Genomic DNA, 22,909 nt, shown 5'->3' with positions numbered 1-22,909 from the left:
GATAAGAACCCTGAAGCAAGCAGAGGCTGGCGTCTTTGTTAGACTCTAGGAAGGGCAGTCTTGTGCAATGTTTAGTCAAAGGCTTATACCACTTGCAAAGGTTCTTGACTGAACAGCTAAATTAACTAAATGTCTAGTTAAATTTCTTTCAGTTCAGTGATCAAAGAAATAATGCCTAAAAACTCAGGACTGTTCGATTCTTGTTTTATGAAGATAACAATAGACAATTGCATTTTTGTCACTGAGGAGTATGAAGAATTAAATACGACATAAATCTGTCAGTAAAATCACCAGTTTTGAGCAGTGCATACTAAAACCCAGTCTGTCCCAAAGGCATTAGTGTTTCATTGCACATTTTTAGCTTGTTGAAAACACAAAACCCAGACACTTACAATTTAGAAAATATAAAAAAACCAGAGACAAAATACCTCAATTGCTAATATTGCCTTTTATTCTAAGTTTATTTTCTTAATCTTAAAAATATTTTTTGATGGCACACAGCATCAGAATCAGCACCTTTGCACTTAAAAATATGAAGAAACCCTATCAATATGTTTCCCTAGTTCCAACTTCAAAATCACTCTATTTCTTCTTTCCATGGAAGGCTTAACAKCACGTTGCTGCAACAAAATCACATCTTATGAGGGTTCCATTCACAAAATAAGTTTACTGCACATTATATATTGATTTAGTAATTTCATTTTAAGTGAAAGCTATAATGAAAATGCATATATATATACACAGAGAGAGTGTGGCTTTTGTGATGTGCTATAGTTTCTTGGATTACACTTCACAAGAGTATCACTAATGCAAATTAATGAGATTTATTGTACAGTTATCTTTTAACAACCACTTAGACATATTTCAGCTGATTGTTTTAGACATATTTCAACTGATTTAGGCCAGTGTAATGAGTTAATTTTCAGCATCTGATTTGGTGAGTGATTTCTCAAGCTCTCCTGCAGGATTAGATTTCTTCTGGTTTGGGATAGCAGGTAGGACACAGCTGGGTTTCAGAGGCTCTCCTGATAGACCAGGCAAGACAGGATAGAGGATATGACTCTGAGACTGTCCTATTTTCTGAGATCTGGAGACTGGAGCTGGTGGGAGAATAACTGCACTGGTCTGTAAGGACTGAAACTTCTTAGCATCCTGCGATGGTAGCTGAACTAGAGGAAAAAGAAAAAAAGAGTGCACAGGAAGTGAAAAGCATGGAATTTTTATAAATGATAGTTGTCTTGTAAGAAACTGTGGATTTAGATCCTCTTTAATTTCCACTTCATACTAATCAATGTAGCATTGTTTGTGCTTTAAAGCTAATATAATTCTGCATTTCTTCTAAATTGAAATCCTCAGGCTCCTTTATTCAGACAACTCACTAATTTCCCGATTTTCTGAAAGGAGAAATCAAAGCTTTAATTATAGACCTACTTTTCTGTGTCTGTGAATTTATTGTGAATTGTATTAACTTATTTTCATTTTATTTCCATTTTATTCACAAGCTCTTTGTATACGAGCAATTTGGTTTTTTTCCCAGTATAAGCATATGAAGGGCTCCTTATGGAGTCATGCCATCTCTGGGTTGGCTACAGAATGTTCCTTGCAAATTTTTACACTCGTTTTTTCTTAATTGCATTCTCATTGCATTTGTGATTTCCTTCCATCTGCAGATTTGTGATGAATTATTTGTTGACATTTTCCTCTGAGGTGTTCTAGTGGAAATGTTGTGCTTTATTTATTTTGCCCTGCTGAAAACAAGTGTTACCTCTCTGATGTCTGCAGTGGGCCCTGATTGCATCTATCTATATCTGTCGATCTATAACTATCTGCGTATGTCTATGTCTATGTCTATCTCTATCATCTATATAATCTATATAATCTCTAAAATCTATATAATCTATATCTATACCTGTCTATTTTAACTATACACATTGGGTGAAAGAAGATGAAGTACTTGTCATAATCCCCTGTACCATACACCTTATATTAATTTCATAATTGATTATTGATTTATCAGCAGCACTATTTTTCTAAAGCTTTCAAGGTATTGATTTATGGCAAAGCAGGATCTTTGTAGAGAGGATTTAAAAACTTGGTAGACTTTTATTTTTAAAACTAATTTGAATTACTATTCAAGTTGTGATTACTTGGGCAGACAGTGTATATTAGAGATGCCTGGCTCTGGCAGTATACTGTAATTCATGGCTCGTATTTAAGATTCATTCATGTTCAGAAATTCAGGAAATCACTTCTTCTTTCCATGAAAAAGCTCCAAACTATTAATACTTCGCTTTAGTTGGTGTTGAATTTTTGTGAATCTGAGAAGGCTAAATCCGATGAATGAGCCCATTTGTTTTCTGGGACATGGTAGAGTGCTCTGAGTTCACTGAAATTTTGGTGTGCAAACCAAATGGATATTGAGAGGCTCACTTTTTTCCCTCTTTGGAATGTAGCCACATGTTAATGTATTCGAAGTTCACACCTGTGTGAAAAATATCTGTAAAGCTTCATGTACTAGATAAGCCTTTAATGATACATTTAATTAGGAGAAAAGCACCTTAGCTTAACTTCACCCACATGATAGGCAGCCATCACAAACCTGCTCATTCAAAGAATCCAAACGGGAGTGCTTCCCACCTAGTCCCAAATATTGTGCTTAGTTTAGGATATTCAATTTAGAATTTCAGGACTGGTACGTGAATGGCTCTGAAACAGTCTATATAAAGACTAGTATTAGTACATGTATTGATTCACATGAACCTGGACCCAGGGCCAGGAACTGTGGGAGACACAGCCCCAAAGGCCCCAGGAGCTGCATACAGCAAAAGCACCAGTAATGATTCACATGCACAGGGCAGAGCCAGCTACCGGTACAACAGGAGCTACAGGTTCAGTGAGCCTTTTCCATTCAGGAACAAYTCTCAAGTGGCTGCTCTATAAACTGCAGAGGCAAAAATAAGGCTGTCCGAAAGGCATTACAAGAAGGATGAGAAGGATGAGTCTTACACTCCCTTCCTTTGGAAGCAGTGGACCACAGTGACCTTCTGCAGAGATCTGGGTGCTTTGTGGAATGCTTTGCTGCTAACTTGGGAAACAAGAAACTTCACATCCTGATGACTAATGGTAAAAACAACCACAGAGCCCGCAAAAAATTGTTAAATGACCTGTAGAAACAGGTTTTTAAAAAAAATTGTTGTTGTTGTAGTAGAAGTATTTTTCTTCCAGCAAGTAATAATGTCACTTTTTTGTGCATCAGGCACGTGTTGTCTTCTGACATCTCCAGAAATGTCAGACCTTCTAAGATCCATGAAGATGTGAGAGCAGCAGAGAGTTTTATGGAAGTGCCATGTTTGTCTGGAAAATTATTCAGGCATTTCGTGAGGAGTGTGTTACAGACTGCTTTCTAAGGGCTGTTAGAAGTGTTGTGTGATGAGATAGAATGTGGTGGGGATGAAGGAGCAGCATACGATTAGGAGATGCGGTCTGTGCTGGGGTACTTAAGAAGCCATGTAAGGGACCTCAGGCCCTGGGAATATCTGAAGAATAAGAATTTATAAACTATAGTTTAAAGTCACTAAAGTACTCTACCTTGGCTACTGTTTCATTCCTATTTTCCTCTTTCTAATGTGTATTTTAAAACCTTTCTACTTAAAGATTTAATCACTTCTTCCTCCTTTTTTCTTTTTTTTCTTTTTTTTTTTTTTAATTGCTCTTCCTTTTTTTGGGCGTTATATTTCTTCTTTCTGTTTATCTCTGCATAGTTTCAGTTCTCTTTCTAGTTTGCACTTATTTTATTGTTCCAGCTTTTTAGTTGCCTTTTTTTTCCTAGCATATTTTTAACACACATGTTGTGTATTAAAAAATATTAGGGAAACACAAGTGTTTATAATCTGTCTTTTTTTTGCTGGAGCACTTTGCCTGGATAAAGGCTGTGTCCAAACGGGTATTACTTATAAGGTTGGTTGGAAGATGAGTGAAATCTTGGCTCTGAAACAGTTATTTGTAAAGCTTCAGGAGGAGATATGTTATTTGTATTAACAAAGAAGATGTGCAATCTATTTTGCAAATAATTTTGCCTTTTCTTTTACTGGCTTGGTTTATTTACTAACAGTAATGGCACCTAGATAAAGGTGTTCGTTAATTAAACTATGATTCTTAATTGTGATAATTGTATCTTATTTGTAAAACAGTTTTTGGCATGAGACTAGAACTGAATTCTTGACCATTGGTATGAATTATGTACTGAATTACTATGAATTAGTGTAATTCATTGTTATGAATTAACCAATGATTATTAAATAATTTTAAAGGATTTTGCTTACAACTATGTTTTAGCTAGAAGACGCCGAGAACATCAGTAGAAAGCTAAAAAAATAGAACACCTGGACCTGGGTCTTTAAAAGAAATTAAATTATTTTATTCCTTCTGAGCAGACAGAGAATAGCACCTCAGTAATTCACACATCCCTTCTTCCTGTCAGATGTACAGAACAGCAGCAGTGCAGGAGTCTGTATACCCCTACTCAATTTGATGGTCGCCTCTGCTGTTTTGTTCCTAGTAATATTGTCATAACTGCAGAATTGCTTCTGAAACTCAGATTAAAAGAGGCAGTGAATCTTAAGTCTAGGTCTGAAATGTGAGTGTTTTAGGACCTGACTGGTCCATAGGATGACAATTAGTAAACTGTAAATCCTCATTCTGTAGATTTACAGTGCTAATGGAGACTTCTGCTTTGTGGAGCCCAAGAATGTGAGGGTAGGATACCACTGTGAGTAGGGCTAGTGTTTGTGTATGAAGACCACCCCTGCTGCTGTCTTGATCCTGCCTGGCACAATCACTAAGTTTTGATGCTCTGCTGGGTCTCTGGGAATGGGGTGAAGCTCTTCTGCTTCACCAAGTTGAATGTGAGCCAGCAATGTGCCCATGTGGAAACACAGCAAAAGCATCCAGAGCTGCATCAGGAGAAGTATTGCCAGCAGATTGTGTCAAGTGATTCTTTACTCAGCTCAGGTGAAGCACATCTGGAGTTCTGAGGCTCCTGCTAGAAGGGAGACATGGACATAAAGAAGCAGATCCAGTGGAAGGCAGTGGAGATGACTAAAGGATTGGAGTGTCAACCTTGGAGGGGAGGCTGAAAGAGCTGGGGCTGTTTAGCCTCGAGAAGGCAGCTCAAGGGATGCCGTAGCCCTTGCTATCTTACAGCTGTGTGTGGGGGCTGGGCTCGGACACAGCCTGGGCTCAGAGGGTCAAAACAGCGCAGACTCGAGCTGGGCTGACGTATCAGCCATGGAGATGAATGGGATTGGATAGATGAAAGTATTCTACCAATAAAAGACAAAAACCTGCTAGATTGAGATTGGAGAGTGCCCAGCTGTGTCATCTGGCTGGGACCTGTTTGATTGGTGTGATTCTATGTGCGGGAAGATAAGAAAAGTGTATATAAAGCATGCTAGTTGCTGGAGTTAGAGGCAGAGCTGAAATCCGAAGATTAATAAAGAAGAACCTGTCTGCGCGTCTCGTGTCGTCTTTCCCGCGGGGTGCAGCGGGACCGGGGCTTCGGGCAGTTACACAAGGGATCTAGTCAATATATATAAATGTTTGATTGTGGGGAGTAATGGAGGAGATGGACTCTTCTTAGTGGAGTCCTAGAAAGAGAAAAGAATCAATGGCCACAAACAAGTAAGAAGCCTTTTTACTCTGAGGGTGGTCAAACACTGGAAGAGATGGCCCGGAGAAACTGTGTAATCTCAATCTCTGTTCACAGGGATATTTAAAACATAACTGGGTGTGATTCTAGGTAGCATGCTGTAGGTGACTTTTCTGTTGATAGTCTCCAAAGGTGTTTCCAACCTCTGCCATTATATGATGCCTTGAAAAAAAACAAATATGAAACCTCTCTCAAACCCTCAGATGCAGTGATGGAGGCATGCAGTGTGATACTGTAACTGACACTTCTCTGTACTTACTGTTGTGAGCACTATGGTTGGATATGGGAGCTAGGCTGTTCCGTACAGGAATAACATTTTTTATTTTGTGTTGGTCTATGGACATCTGTTGAAAACTTTTACCTGTGAAATAAATAGATAACCTGTTACTGTATGAAAATGATTGTAACCAGTATGATACACTGTGCATTTCTGGCCTCTAGAAAAGAAAAGAAAACATAATATTTCTCAGAAACATGCCATAACAAGAAACCACTGACTGAAAAGAAAGAAGCTGTTGTTTAGTTTACTTTGCATTCATAAAAAAGTGGTTTAGTATAACCTTCACATACGCTTATCATTTCCCTGTGTATAATATGGCAATAAGTCTTAAAATGGGCACAGTTTAGTAGCTAGGTCTGTGTAAGAATATTTGGACTCTAAATCTGTAAAATTATTCAACTAGATGAGTTTATTTCAGAATTGAAGCTTTCGTTTGCAGAATACCCTGGTAAGGGTCTCGGCCTTTATAATTCTTAGAACATAAATAGAATTCAGCTGTTTGGAAAATGAGATATAAGTCTATTAGCAGTAAAGATGGGCTTTGAGAGGGTTTTGTTGCAGATGAAGGCGTATCAGAACCAATATAAGGTGATACTGATCCTTTTTAAACTATGTTTATGGCAGTTCCATTTTTACCAAGAAGAATAGATACTGGAAAAGGAAAGGTTAATTGGCTAATTGTGGCATATTGCTGTTCAAGATTAAAGTTCCCTTTGGTCTAATACTATTAAAAAAGACAGTATGTTAGCTGATGTAATGCATCTAATCACATAAAGGACATGTCTAATGTTGAAAAAAATAGAAACTCAAGCACCAAATCAGCATTTTAACCCGATCTTTTTCCTGAGCTGATCTCATTCTGTGATGCTATAGTCCCTCAAATTATTTTTCTCATTATCACCAAATCTGTGATGAGCAATGCACTGCGTTGTCTTGCTAAGCAGCTGCTCATCCATCAGGGCTTTGCAACATGGCTCATTGATGAGCAGGCGTATACTTGTTGACACACAGAGACAAGAGGAGACACAGGGTGGGTGTAACAGGACATCCTAAACAATGGGAAGAAATGGAATGATATTAATTGCTTTTGTGGCTTTCCAGTTGGTGCTTGAAAATACTTACGTATTGTTGGGCTGTGCCAGATAAAGCTATAGAAAAATAGTTGTAGAGCAGTTTTCTAAAGGTGCATTGAAGCAGCTGTCAAGACTGTTGTAACTATGTTGCTGTTTAAACAGATTCTGTGTGAAAGGAATTACAGTGGTGTTTYTCAGGCAAACCACCATGTTATAGTGCAGCCTTCAGCTCAGCATGGAGCAAGGTTCTGGTCCAAAAACCACAACAGCTGATAGACATATGGTCAGTCTGCTGGATCGTGTGGTTAAGGTGAAGTGTATTGAGCTAAAGCATAAAGAATCTTGTATGGGTGAACGGTGCTTAATAGAAACAGACTTTGGTTTACTTTCCCTGTGTTTTACTCTTTAACATTTCTAGTGTCTAGTTGGTAAATTGCTTCTATAGACATTGCATCCACTTTGCACAAAGAACTAAATATATCAACTCCAATATAGCAGAGAATCCTTTGTTGCTCTCATTAGTGCAATTTGAGTTATATTGGTTCTGTGATACTTATGCTGACAGCTAATGGGTTATTGTGTRTGTGCCATTATGGTTTTGATGATGGGAGGTTGTTGTTGCTATCAAGAGATACGTTCATTTCAAAAATTGAGATCTCTGTCAGCAAAACAAAAGTACAAAGCATAACCGTATTTTCAAGAGTGATATGAATGCTTGGAAAAGAATCCTTGTTAAAAGTTTTGGCATCAAGTGGAAGTATTCTTCTACTCTTCCTTTCTGTCAGTTTTACATAACATCTAAAGAATATTTTTTCTCTCTTCAAGACATCATCTTTGCTGTCTCCTAGAGTACATTTATGATTACAGTTATTTTTGAATGAAATGGATGACTAGCAATTTCATTCTCATAAAATGCAGGACTGCATTTGGGGTTTTTAACAGGTTGTTCTTTTTGATTTTTCTTCCCATTTAGGAAGGTGAAGTTGTTAATGTTATGATGAATGTCTCATTGAATTGGTTCTTCAATTTGAGAAAGCGACGGCTGCACTGATAGACTTTGCTTTGCTTTCCTAGCCAAGAAATGCTTCCTGTTGAATGACACCATACTGCTTGTACCAACATAAGCTCAATAATGGCCCTTTTTTTGCATTATGTATTCAAGCAAATAGAAGATACTGGGCTGCTGTAATAAAATCTGTAATAAAACATCATCTTAGATCTGGAAGTTAAGTAATCTAGAAGATGAGTGAATGACCAGCATATCAGAGCCTTATAATTGAGACAGGCTTCCTGATACCTGTATCACTTGGAATTTCTCTACTTACATTATTTTTTCCTGTGGAATATAGATGGTAGTAAATTTTGCAAAAAGAGATTGTTGCAAAGCTCATAAGTACAAAATGTTTTAGATTGTTAATGCCAGCTCAGTAGTGTGGCTGGCAAACACTCTTGCAATATTGACAGGTTTTAGTTTAGATTATCTTCATTATTCTCAGTGGAGGGCTGTCATTCTGAGAGAAACCAATGGCATAATAGTAAGGTAATTCTTATTGCTACACACACCAACCTCTCCCCTTTGTGTAAGTGCTAATGCTCAGCTAGTAAATTGACTCATCTTTCATTCCCAGGAGCATAGAAAACAACAAAAAAAAACCTCCTAAAGCTTTGGCACATATATGTGCCAGCTGCGTTTGTAGCAAATGAGCACAAAAATTAGCTTTGACTTTAACAATAGACATGGTCATGCAAAACAATCATGTTTTGCAAAACACTGCATGTCAACACAGGTAATAATTTTCAAATTGAGTTCTCTTAGATTATTGATAACCATAATCCTAGCCTAGATGTTCAGTGATTAGGAAATTGCATATAGCCCCCCACCCAGTGATGAATTGAGAAGTGAAATATTAACACTTCAGTGTCTTGAAAAACCAGATGTTGTTTTTTTCCCTCAGCTAAGTCTCTTGCAGAAACAAAGAAAAGCCAATTAAAAAGAAAAAAAAAAAAAACAAAAAACCCAACCCAAACCAAACCAAACAAAAAAAATGCCCCCAAACCAACAAAAGCTATTTTTCCTCAGTGAGAGAGCTGCCTGCACAGCATTGTTGGCCATGCTGAAACCAGGCTTACTTGTCTTCTGATCCCTGTAAGTTCTGCAGGCACAGATCACTGGGGACCTGGAAGCCTTGGGGCTCATACGGTAAATGCAGTTCTAGTTCACAGAAAGTCAGGTGGCTTTAATTACAGGGGCAAACAGATTTAAACCACACACATAGACATGAAGAGGAATAAACTGATCTTTTTATCATGAAGAAATGTGAGACAATGTCTGTAATGTGCAATGTATTCCTTACAGACACTTTCTTCTTCCTTACAGGATTTTGTTTCCTATGTTTTAGAGGAAGGTCCTTTTTGCCAGCTGCAGGAATCATTTTATTGTTGGAAAATTTTGTTAAAGGGAGCTGGGACAAAGAGAACTGGACTTAAAGAAGACTCAGGCTTTTTATTCTCTGAGGGAGATAATAAACTGTCAGAAATAAGATTGCTTACTTTTCCTTTGGGTATGCAAAGATTTTTTTCATTATAACAACTAGATTTTTGTTGTAGGATGTTCATATAAATATTTTTTTCTAGGAAAACTACCTATCCTTTTGTCCAGAGCAAACAAGGATTTAAAGATTTTCTTAAGACTGTGGTATACTACAATATTAAGAAAAATCTATAATAACATTTTAAGTAAGAGGATAGTTACTTCCACATCAAATGTATTAATAGTCTAGCAAATTCCAACAAGAAACATTTCTGAGAAATGGTTGTCCTCCAGTTTGGTTTATCCAGTTTGCGTTCATTCCTGCCACTGCTGTCAAGTTCAATGATCTCAAATATCTTAGCCTCACTGTGCCCTATTGTACTGAGGTTGTAAAGTAGCCCTGCAGGTATTCTTGTGTTCCACGTGTGAGCTGAACCTTGTAGAATTCAGTGTAGAAGAAGTCGTGCAAAAGCAATCAGTGCTGGGCATGTAGAGTCTGGAGCATCTTAAGGTTGMGTGAATAGCTGAAGAGTGCATACTAAAAAAGTAGAGACACCTATGGAGCAGTTCTATTAAGCTTTCAGGAATGTGGCTTGATGTTCAGGAAGCGGAACTTTTAAAAAGTTCCTTTTTACACTGAAAAGCTATTTCCAGCCTTTATTTGCACAATGCATATAGAAGGTAGAATGGCTTGTTGTTCTGAAATTGCTGTCTCTGCTCTCCCTGTCAGACATGTGTGAAAAGATTTGCTTTTTTGTAGTTCATTTCAATTAGATGTCAGTACAGTTTGCACTGTCATGCAGCTAACTGGGGTCTCTTCTCAGGCTTTCTGCTCACTCCCCTTTCCACTGGAGGGTAATATCTTGTGTCTCTTGGGGTAAGCATAGATTAACTTGTATGATTTTTCCTCCTTTAAATGCTATGCTGGTAAGGTTGGGGATTGCTTTTGCTTGCTTCATTTTCAGTTAGATATTGCTGTGGTTGGAAGGCATGCTCGATGTGTTTAATTTTGGCATGGGACTAATGCCAGAGGAGATGAATTTGGAGACATTGATATGTTGAAGTAAACTCCAGTGTGCAGGCCAGMCAGCCAGATTCATTTGAGCATGAGTCAAACAAAATACTAGATCCCAAATCCAGCCAAAACCTTGTATCAAGTTCACCTTGCAATTCTAATGGTCTGCTTCGTTACTGTTGCATTACAGTTTCCAGACTTCAGCATAAAAGCATTTACCCTATCTCTGTAAATATAGCAACCTGAATTCAGCTTTGGAGAAACTGTAAGAACAGCACATCAGACCAAAGAGCTGGCACTCAGGGTGGCATTCAGGGTGGGAAGGGGTGCCGCTGCAGCCTGGAGTCAGAATAAACTGAAAGAATAAAGTGGCATGGCATGAAGCTGTCCAGCATGGCACTGGATATGGTGGATCCAGAAGCAGCTCTCAGCACAGTTTCAGATTTGAGGGCAAGACTTGCACATCACTGCATGTGGATGCAAGGCACATAAGCCACTGTAGTAATGGGTGTTAATGTGCAACTCACAAAGCATTTATATGACCTGGACGCACATATTGCTCAGGTACCTCATAGGCTTCCTAGATACTTGCATTTTTGCTTGCTCATCAGACCTACTTAAATCTTTTATTTCCCACACCTATGCACCTTGCTTCAGCTTTCCACTGATGTCCCACCCACATGCTATCTGTGATAGCTATACACAACAGAAACTGAAAAAAAAAACCTGTAAGGTTAAAAAAACTGTTACAGGTCCCTGTTTTTTCTGACTCATCTTGCCACATCAGTAGATATTATAGGATTTAGGATATAGAGAAGGAAAAAGTTACCTGATGGAGAACTGGGAAGTGAGGGAAGGCAAGGAGGGCACAAAAGCACTTGGTGGGATCTATCAGAGTTTAAGCCATTAATCAGTTTGTCTGCAGAAGTCCTAGTACAGGCTTTGTAAGAGAGTCTTTGGTTATAGTTTGAATTCCAGGGATCATCCAGCAAAGACTGGCAGCTGCTTGTGTGGTCCAGCAAGTTGTGCTCATTCCTACACTTTTGAGACTTGTGTGGAAAATGGGGGTTACTGGAGCTGGAGGAGAAGCTTGACATTGTGCTCTGGGAAGCAGTTAGGAAGGAATTGCCTGCAGTGATTGGGGGGAGGCTCTGGGTGCTGATGGGAGGGAGTCCCTGACATGCTGATTGCTTCTTTTCTGCTATGAGATACTTAGTGTCTGTGCTCTTTCTTTTAAAGTCCGGGGTGGTCTTACACTCATCTGGAATGTTTTTGCAATTTTTGTTCATAATGCAATCAAAACGGGTGATGATGTCATCTACTTCTGAGGTCTCTGCTCCAGGATATTGATCCCTGCTTCTCTCCTTCTGACTGATTTTCTGATCATCCTTCTTCTTTTTGCAGGAGAAGATCTGGTTCAGCATACTGAATCGTCCTTCTTTCTTTGTAAATCTGTTGTTGTGGGAGGGAAACTGATGAACTGACTCAGATCTACTGGAGATACAAATCAAAATGTGATGTCAATATAACCAAACAATGAAAAAATACCAACTGTGTTACTCCACGAAAAGAGCAACTGTCCAGATCCATTTGCAGGGGTCGTTCAAGAAAATTAGGACCCCAAATTTGTAATTAACAAAGACTGAAAATTCTRTTGTGTTACTTCACTCTTTCTAATTGGTGAATTGCCTTATAGTCATCTTAATTAGTACCTTAGTGCAGCTATCTGGGAAATAAACAATCTTTCCTGGCTTCAGCATCTATCAGCTGTGAAGATGATAATGAGAAGAACATGCTATGATCTTTTAAATCTAGTGGTCTTTACATAATGTCATATTTGGAAAATGGTATTTCCAACTGTACAGTCATTGCTAACACTGTAATAGAACGCACTAGTTCACCATTACTACCTCTTTTCACCTTTTCTTTTCCTCTTTCCCCTTGGCCCCTTTCCTTGCCTTGCTTGTGCTAAAGAGGTCCAGCAMAGTTTCAGATTGGTCAAGATAATTACCGACACTGCCATTGCTGTAGTGGTTTTGAGATTAAATTTTGGCAAGTGTCTGACCTTCTCTAACAGGTAGAATGAAGGAGAAGGAGGAGAGGTAATGTTTAATACTTTTTAACAGAAAAGGACACAGATTAGGAAGAGACAATCAAGGTAGGAAACTAAAGAAGGCTAGGATAATACCACCAAACCCTTACCCCGAGGAGGAAAAATTGAGATTTATTTTATTGTCTGTTAAAACTGCTTTTATGTTCAGTCTGTCTGATTACATGAATACACRGTGCACAGAGATTTCAAACAGGTGGAAGATACATAAATCTGAGGGCTGAAATTACTCTGTTATACAAATTTTCTTCATGCAGGTGACTGAGCAAGAGCTATACTCAGACCTTCAGAGCCCTTTGCTGCTTGGTAGTCTTGTATTGCAACCTCAGTGAAGAGTCTTCAGTAGAGAACTGATTTTAATGTTGTGACATTGGTGGAAAATGAACTTAATGTTGTATATTATTTAAGGAGACAACACCCAGGGCTCAAACCCTTCAGCAGCATTCAAAAAGCAACGAATTTGTATTCTAGTGAGTAGCAACATGTAAGCAATATGTGAATTTTCCCTTTACCTGCTCTCCTGAGACAGTAGCTTGAYGCATGCCGTGTGCCCACAGTATATTGCATATGTCAGAGGAGTATTTTCATTGATGTCCCGAGGACTGCTGTCTATCCCCAGTTCTAGCAGTGTCTGCACGCAGTCAGCTTTCCCTGCTGCTGCAGCCCAGTGCAAAGGAGTCCTACAGAAAATGGGGAGTATCACTGAAATACATGAACAGATTTACTTTTGAAACTATTAATGATATAGTGAGGTATGCACAGGATAAGCTACTTGTTCAGATTCATAACACACATTTTAAGAAATTCTCCAGCAACTTATTCTACACCAGGGTAGCTGCATTTATTTAGCTGCAGATAAAGTAGATTTGGGGTTGCAGAATGCCTATATGTACTATATAATAGCATCTCTTCCACTGCTGGAATTGTAGAGTAGGAAAAGTGTCAGAAGCAGAAGTTTTCAGAGCAGAATTTGGAAAAAAGCCTTCATAGTGTCCACTGGCTAAGGACAAACTCTTCTAAGCACAGTAAGCAGTGGTTGGCACAGAGTTCTCCATGAAGGTAATAAGAGAAGGCCCTCCCAGATGAATGAGAAGGACTGAACACATCTACCAGACTGCCACTGCCACTTTGCCAGTTTCTGTCTTCTATGATAGGCACAGACCAGAGCACATATGATTGTTTTGAATCTGTGCAGGAGAATCACACTGATTTTCTGATTGGCAGAAAATGTGCATCTTGTATTTGGAAATTTATGTCCCATTTTATAACGTGCAATACTCCAAATTGCAGTATTTTTACGTTTTGAAAAACCTGAGAGCACAGACAACACCACAAGAAAGATGTTGAAGAATAAAACAATAAAATTGACATCTTCTGTATTATTTTTGCCATCGCAGTAATTGGCTGCAGTCAGAAACACAATTGAATGCAAATCTTGTATATGTGTTTGCACTGAGCAGCTTATCTTTTCCCTTCCCAAGTATAATATATTCTGTGGAAATATCTGAGCACATGGAATAGGTGGCTATGTCTTCATAAACTGTGAAGTGTATTTAATCTCCTCCCTTTGCTCTTCTTTCCATAGAGACACAGCTTTGTCAACTACATTTTACTGATGTTTAGAAACTGCTCCAGAACCCTGTTCGTTTTATTTCTGTTCCATTTTGTTGCACTTTTCCATGAAGAATGATATTATTTTAAGTACCTGAAAGCCTAAGCCAAGAAAACCTTGGCTTTTGCTTCACTGAGCAGAATAATCGATGTGAGCAGCCAGTTGATTCTGTTTACATTAAATAAATTAATGAGCCAAGTTTCAAGGGAGGTAGGTGTGGAGTGAAAAAGAAGAAGGATGACTCTTCTGTACTTATAAAGATTTCCTCATGGAAGGAATCAAATACCTTTTCAGAATGGAAGATGAAAGTTCTCTGGTCCTATAGGAGTATTATAATCTTAAATACGAGTTTAAAAACGAGAACACTGCCATTTCTTACATACAAATTGCAGCAGCATCTTGACTTCAAGTTTCAAGATCCTGTTCTATTGTTTTGGAAAGAATGTCCACTTCTGATTGAAAGAAGCTAAGGTGAGTGGTGGCAAAGTCCTTTCACAGATCATCTTATCTTTTCCTACCACAAACAGAAAGCTAAGTATCATTCCTACTAGTCAGTTATTATCCTAGGTACGACACATGTGAGATGGACTGGTTTGCAGTGTTTCTGAGCAAGCACAGTTCTCTGTGGAGTGCGTGGCAGTAACTAGGCCATGGCCCCTGAAACAGGAAACAGTTATATAGTAAACAGAGCCGGTCTCAGGTTCACAGAAAGGAAGCAGCAATTTCAGTTTCAGGGTTTCCATGGTTACCTGTCATCCACATCAAGGGCCTGCAGGTTGCACTTTGGGACTTTAGCCAGCTCACTGATGATATCACTGTAGCCTGCAGCAGCAGCAATGTGCATACATGTTTTGCCATTCTCATCATCATAGTTTATTATGGATGGTCCCTGCCAGTGGTCCAGAATGATGGAACACAGAATTCTGTTGCCGCTCTGGGAGGAAGTTCAGAGAAGAAAAGCATTCAGAGAAGAAAATGGAGCTTACACCAGGCTGTATTTTCTCTTCTGGAGAATGCTAAATACAGTAATGGTATTTTTTTGTGTGTATACCAGACACTCCAGGTATGAAAGCCAAAAACTTCCGATCTCCAGCTGGGAATTGTGCTTACTTTATGAATTTTCTAAAACACTCTGAGCACTGGAAAAATAATAAATAATGAACCACTGCAAATATGTCCAGAAGTTGCAGAGTGTTACTTAATAGAGATTACTTGAGTTTTTTGCTGTTTTGCTAAGCCAGAGTCCAGAAAAAGAAGCTTTTATTTTCCCATAGAAATTTAGGACTGGAAAGAAACTCAGAAAACCAACCCATGTCTTTCAGATGGTTTCATTTCATCTAGAAAAGCCACATATTTTCTCAAGTGCTTCTTGAAAACTTTCTTAGCTGGTTTGCTCCAGTGCTCTGGTGTCTTAATAGAAAGTTGTCATTGTTCTCTAACCTGCAAATGAAATTGAACATTTTATATCCTAACTTAATGGAAATAGAGAAAAAGAATTAGCTACTTTTTTTATAACTACAGAAACAAAGGGTTGAAAAGGTCTTTCTGTATCACAAATTCAATCCCTGCAATCACTTGCAGCTATGTTACATCATCCATCTCATAAACTCACTTTCTCCATTAAAGGCAATTAGGGTTTTTTGGCCCCCATTACTCTCAAAGGAACACAATTCAAGAACTTCCTTGTTTGAATGATTAGTATCTCTAATTTCTATTCATACCCAAGGCTGATTATATCCCTCTGTTTCTGTTCCAGCATTATTATTTAGATTAAATACTTCTTTCCTCTTAYTGGTACTTGTTCTTCAGATGTATTTATAAACAGTCATCACATCTCTTCTGAATTGTTCTCTTGCTGCTTTAACCAATCATGGTCTTTTAAGTTTATTTTGAAAAACATACTTTCTGTTTCTGTCATTAACCTAGTAACCCTTTTCCTTTTGTGTTTTAGTTGTGTTTCCTTGAAGAGAGATGATTAGAATTGTACCTAGTCATACACAGATGTTTTTGCTAGATCTTGTACAGTGACACTAGCTTTTCCTTATTTGTGTTAGAGATATTTGTATTAGAAATACCTCTTTTGATATGTCATAGAACAGCATTTGCCTCATTCACAGCTGTGTCCCATTAGAAGCTCCTAGTCATTTTGGAATAACCCTTTACACCTCAGTATTTCTCCTCCTTGGTTGTTTCCAAGCATAGAGTTTGTAGTTTGGGGGAGAAGCTTCTGTTACTAACACCCAAGTTCATGACTTAAACATTTTATCCTGTTCAATACTGCCCCACTTCTATTACTAAAGATTTAAAGGTGATCCAGTTTCCTTGGTATGATAGCCCTATTCCTTGCTGTTAGTGCCGTATTATTGGTAGATTTTATCAGAAAGCTCCTGTATTTTATGCCAAGTTATTATGAAAATGTTAAGCAGGAATAATTTCAAGTTTTATCCCTGAAAGTAATTTCCTTCCAGCGTCTATTCAAAATTTAATCATACTCTTGTCATCTGGATTTTAAGACACAATTTCTTTTGCTTCTCTGTACTTTTGCATCTTATTTTGTAAGATAGCTATTTATTCTAAATATATCTTTAAAAGATGGGTTGACATCCATTATCTCAAGCCTCTTCTATACACGTTTCTGCTCTTGGGATGCAGCTTCCTGCTATAATTGCACCATTGAGAGGATACATTCCAGGTCCCTGGAACATTCTGATCTCACAACTACTCAGTCCACCTGAGAATTACTTTATCAAAACATGTCACCCTGAAATCGCGAATTTTATTTTGCATGTATTTTGTTTACTCAGATGCTTAATTTAGAGTCTAATCTTGATTGTGTCATCCAAGCTTATTTTCTATGACCAGACATTTTATAACATCCTAATTAACCATGTTCAAATTGTTACTAACTTACAATTGTCTGAATATCTAATGAAGAGTGTTGATCTTCGTGTTCAGAAATACTGAGGTCCTGCAAATAATTGTTGTTTCGATTGTCCATTACCTATGCCAAATACTAATATCCTGCATACTAGTATAGTTCCCAGTTACATATTAGCAACAGTGAAATCTCTAGTCACTTTCAAGGCTAAATTTAGAAGTCAATTACATACTTCTAGTACTACCACAAGAAATATAATCTGTTACCATCCTTCTCTAAGTCAGTTCTGATACAAAAATTGTTAACATTAGCATCTTACTATTTCTGTATTCATATTTTACTACTATTCCTCTAGTTTTTTGCTAAATCCAGATTTCACACTCTGCATCTACAGTTTAAGTCCCTCAATGTTCTTGCACAACTCTTAGCATTCACATGAGAAATTTCCCACTGTTCTTACTGGCATTTTACACTTTTACAGATTGTTCTGTCTCCCACCAATTTTCCATTTTCTAGACTAAACAAACCATTTCAACCTCTGCATGCAGGTCATGTTTTCCAGCCCACTTATACTTGGTGTTAACTTTTGGCCTGTTTCCAGATTGTTTTTTTTTTAACCATGGCACTTCAAACAACATAATTATCCAGTAGAGGCTTCTCTCATGACATTGAAAACGACTACCTGTAGCCCACATGTACCATACCTCTGTTAATATATCTCAGAATGATGATTGTCTGATTTATATCAACACCATAGCTTAAACTCCCACTCACTTTTGAATCTACTAAACTATTACTCTTAATTTTGCACAAAAACCTTTAATTTTTCACCATTCTGTATACACTGCTATTAATTTCCATTGATTCCTACAATTTATTAAAAGAATTTTGAATTTCATCCTCATTCCTGAAGTATTTGGTGTCCCTTTAATTTGGTTGTAGCTGTGGGTTACATATATGTGTTCTATATTTTGACACCTCATTATGGAATTAACAAAAACATTCTTATGATACATCCCCGATTAGATTGTCTATGAGACATTCACCTCCAAAGATTATTTGGACTGTCTTGAATGTGGCTGATAGAGAATATATGATGTGTGATACAAGTCCCTGGTTGATTTTGATTGCATCTTACCCTCTGGATATCTTGGACTGAATTCTGGGTCTGTTCTAGCAGATTGTGCTTATAAAAACTGTGTTATTGATGTCATTTAATGTGATTAAACTTCAGTGTACTGCTCAAACTAGAAAGGAACAAAGACATAGACTTTTAACATATTTGCCACATACTTAGCAAGGCTTCTGTGCCATGTGATGAACTTTACCTTGTCACTTTTCCAGCACTTTTCTGTTTCACTACGTGTGATTAAACTGATTGACATTTAAACATACTATACCTAATAGCTTCTTATCTGAGGAAGCAACAATTGCTTTGAAGATGGCTACGAAAATTCTGCCTTATTTTAATAATTCAATCAAATTGTTACTTCCATTTTCTAAATAATCAAAGGATAATTCCTAGTATTTATACCTTATGCTGAACAAGATGTCTGGGCAACTGCTCAGTGGTTTTCTAGTTCTCTCTTCTTAGGAATGCTTTCTTATCTTTGAATTCATCTTGGCTCTTTTAAGTTGCACACAAAATTCTCCTAAACTGCTTACAGTGCGCTTATTCTTAGACTGATAGCTTTGAGCTGTGGTTACCAAAAATGTAGTGTTCCTGTGGTAAATTTACCACAGCACTATTGTTAGAGCAGGGTGTTCAGTGGTAAATTTACCATAGGAAAATTATGTGTTTTTGTAACCTTACTATATGCATCACTAAATTTCATCTTCCCTTTTTGTAGTCAAATTCTTTTCAGCACAGATTTGAACATTCTCAGAGATTATCAGTCATTTTTGCTATGTGTTTCTGAACAGTTTTGCAGTGCCCCCCAAGTTTTTGTTACACTCTTGTCCCATCCCACACTTTTATCTGTTTCCACCCGTATCTGATTCTCCTCAGTGAAATTTTCTTCCTTAGAACAGTCATATTCATTAAACCTACTTTATGAAGAAAGAATGTCCTAAAGCCTGGATTCATGAGCCCTTGTAAGAAAATCTCTCTTTGTGCTTTATGCAAATTTTTGTCTGTGATTTGTGTCATCTCCAGACAGTGGCAAATAGCCAATTCACTAATAGCATGTTTAGCTCTCACACTTGATTACAACCCCAGTTTCAATAGGTTGGTTAATAAAAGTCAGACTTCTGAGGGTTGCATGTCTCAATGCTTTCCAAATAAGAAAACAAACATTCAGAAAGTATCTACTGAACCAAGTACTATAAGAATGCTCAACCTCTGGGACAGTTTTCTGGTTTTGACAAGTCTTTCAGCTATGTCTACTCAGTTTATCCTCATTGTTTCTTCAGCTCATGATTCTTATACTTCAGCCCTTTCTATGTCCAACTGATAAGCAGAACAATAATTTTATTTAGCAAGTTTCTTGTCACTTACATAATATTCTACCATAACGTTGCATTTTATTCTGCCAGGTCATCAATCATAAACATTGCAAAGTTTATTTTGTTCACTGCACTATATAGAGAGACGTTTTTTTTTCCCTCTTCAAAATACTCTASTTAATTAGATATTGTGGTGCCAAAGATGTGTCATATGAAAGGAGTCTGCTAAGCCTGCTACCAGTAATGGAGAGGTGGGAGGGGGAGAGGGACAATCTGTGGACCACTTAAGTGTTCTCCTGAAACCTGGACAAAATATTTTTCTTCCAAGTAGATGCCTCTGGAGATTATGTGGTTAGGTATTAGTTCTCCTGTGTTTCCTGTCTGTATTAGCATGCASCTTAAAGCCTTCCTATCTCTATAGCCAGCTTTGCTGGATGGAAATTCCCCACCCAAAGCCCTTGACGTTGCTTCTTATCATTAGAATTGCAYTTTAGGTCTGCCTGTGTTTTTTCCTCTTTTATGTTGTCTTCTCTTTCAATTCCACCAAATTCTTTAAAACCAAAGCTTGACTTTTTCTTTGATGTTATTCTGCTCTGCTCCTGCATGGCTTGAGATTTTAAACATTATTTCACTCCTTTTTGCAGCAACAAATACTATTCCCATTGCACTACTCTGGGAGGTAACTCACTATTATAAAAAAGCAAAATAATTACTATAGATTAAATAACATTTACATAAGTACTTGCAGCATCCTCCTGGAAAGCATTTATGTGCATCATTGGGTGCTGTTTGAGTTTTAGGTTTCAGAAGCTGAACCTTTCTGTCTTTCATCTTATCCTTCACAGAGACATATAGCATACTTTAATCTGAAATTAACTGTAACACCCAGCAGGGCCATTGGAAAATAAACCAGAAAAACAAAACAAAGATATTTTTCTCCTTTGATGAAATGAAGACATGTGCCATTTCAAGTATTTTTTGAGCAACCCATAGCAAAATTGGAACAAACAACTCGTCTGTGGAGTTTTTCCTTTATAACTACAGCTGAAACTATTATGTTGGTAAATATTTCTTTCCCTTCAAAGTAACTTTTTAACCTTCTTATTTATTCTGAAATCCAGTATTTACCAAAAGCAGAAGCCATTCCACATTCTTTTCCACATGGATATATTGGCTGGATCTTGAAAAACTTTGATCTTTAACTCAGGGCTATTCTGTCAGAAACTGTGTATTTAGTTGCATCTATCTGGCAAAATCCAACTATTCTTCTGATACAATTTTCCCCCTTATGTGAAAAACCTCACTGAAAAGGCATTTTCCTCATATTCACATTCATGTCATTGTATCATCTATCATGTCATTACATCATTACACATGTAATACAAGTTTAGAATTTCATTCTGAAATCAGAGCAAGACAAATGTYGCATCAGCCATGAGGATATGTCAGGTTGGAATCAGATATTAAGGCTGTATCAGAACAACATGCCTATCTTGGTGTAGGTGCAGTGTCTGCTGTTTAAAGGATGGAGAATGCCAAACTCAAAAGCAGAGACATAATGTTGCTTCTAGTCTGCAGCAAACAGTGCAGTGAGAAATGTCCTTAAATTAGTAGTTTGGGTTGCTGAAGGGTTTTGCATACATTTGAGCTTTCTTCCATGTCTTAAGGACTTCCAACATCTCCCCCTCTGCATCCAAGAATAGAGAAARCTAAGGAATGGAAACATTTTACCTTGACTGCTCTCATTTCCTGGCTKCTAGATGGCTGCATTGGCAGTGGAGAAGAGAGCAAAAATTCAGAGTACCCTCTGGTTTCTCTACCTGAGAGGACATGGAAAGCTGGTCTTGGTGATAAGGAAATTCATAATACCATCTCCATCTCTCCTCCTGCCAGGGAAAATGTGCCAGAGATTCCCTGAATGCAGCCCAGGCACTTCACAGGGTGTTTTTGATGGCAAACCAGTACAAATTAACAACTCCACTGGCACCATTAGTGAGACTCAGTCAGCTCAGCGAGAAGCTCATTTGTATTCTCCTAACCCAAATGCTGAAGCTTTACACACCCACTGAGACACTGTCTCAGAGTCAGAGTGACCCAGCTTGGCTTGACTTTGTGGTGGACTTGGAAAGAGAATGTGTTGTTGTGCAGGAAACTTTGTCCTGTTGTCGTCAGAGCATTGCTGCCTCTGGTACAGGTAGGGGACATGATGTTTTAAAAATATTTATGCTTTTAGCAGCCTCAGTATGTGTTGGAAAAAAGGTACTGAATGACAAGGCAGTCAAGGAGGCATGACTCTGGCTATCATATGTCCTTGCCTTTCTTACCCTCTCTCTGCTCAAACAAAACACTGCATGAAACACTGGCCAAGTATCCCTGAGAATTTATTTCACTTGGAGCCTAAGTGAGTATGATTTACTGTGTAAATGACTATGACTAAAATTACTTGGCAACTTTCCCCACTATTGCATTGTTATAAGGACTGATTTCTCTGAATCAGTTTACATGCTTTGAAAAAGAGGTAATTTTTAAAACCAGTGGTAGAATAAGCGTTTATTCTACCAGAGAAATGGAAATATGCTTTTGTCAGGAAAAGTGCTTTTGTCAGGCAAAGGAGATCAGGACATGTATAGATATGCAAGAATTGTGTACCGTGTATATTACTCATATTCTGGCATCCACTTGTGGAGTTACACATAGACTGTGTGCTGGGAATAGGTCTGGCAATTATCCTGTACTTACCTACAGGCTTTGCCTGAGAGAAATTCCTGCTAAGCTCAGTGGGAGTTCTGCAATTGATTACCTCAGAAATTTGATCAGCATGAATAATTGCATTGTCTATAGCATGTTCATACTTGAAGGGCTTACTTGTTAGCAGTCTATTATTTCAGTAAAGGCAGTTTTGCTGATGATCTGGTTGAATTGGTAGGTTTTTGTATCAATACTGAAAGTTTGCAGATGGTAGAAAACTGGGAGGAGATGTTGACTGCTTTGAAGGCAAGGAGGCCCTGCAGAGAAACCCCGACAGAGTAAAGAGGTGGACCATCATCAACCATTTGAAGTTCAAGGATGGCAAATGCCAGATTCTGCACCTGGGATGGGTAACCCTGAATGCATGAACAGCCTGGGGAATGAGKYYRGAGAGCAGTGCCATGGAAAGGGCCCTGGGGATCCTGGTCCATGGCTGAACATGGGGCAGCAGTGCCCTGGCAGCCAGGAGGGTCCACCCTGTCCTGGGGGCACCAGGCACAGCATCGGCAGC

General features: G+C 38.1%; 1 protein-coding gene across 1 annotated transcript in view; it reads right to left on the bottom strand.

The window, feature by feature from the left end:
- Nucleotides 1-496: 496 nt before the first annotated feature.
- Nucleotides 497-22,909, bottom strand: part of ANKRD55 (ankyrin repeat domain 55) — a 45,563-nt gene continuing 23,150 nt past the window's right edge. Inside the window, exons 7-11 of the mRNA XM_057389679.1 lie at nt 15,077-15,261; nt 13,228-13,395; nt 11,435-12,099; nt 5,967-6,068; nt 497-1,169 (exon numbers count right to left, since the gene is read on the bottom strand). Of these exons, the coding sequence (XP_057245662.1) occupies nt 916-1,169; nt 5,967-6,068; nt 11,435-12,099; nt 13,228-13,395; nt 15,077-15,261 (1,374 nt within the window). The 3' untranslated portion in view covers nt 497-915. The remainder of the gene's footprint in view (nt 1,170-5,966; nt 6,069-11,434; nt 12,100-13,227; nt 13,396-15,076; nt 15,262-22,909) is intronic.

This window comes from Malurus melanocephalus, unplaced genomic scaffold (assembly GCF_030028575.1).
Source record: "Malurus melanocephalus ecotype Western Australia unplaced genomic scaffold, MMel_1.1 scaffold_18, whole genome shotgun sequence".
Lineage (NCBI taxonomy): Eukaryota > Metazoa > Chordata > Aves > Passeriformes > Maluridae > Malurus > Malurus melanocephalus.
This window is presented reverse-complemented; position numbering and strand designations above follow the sequence as displayed.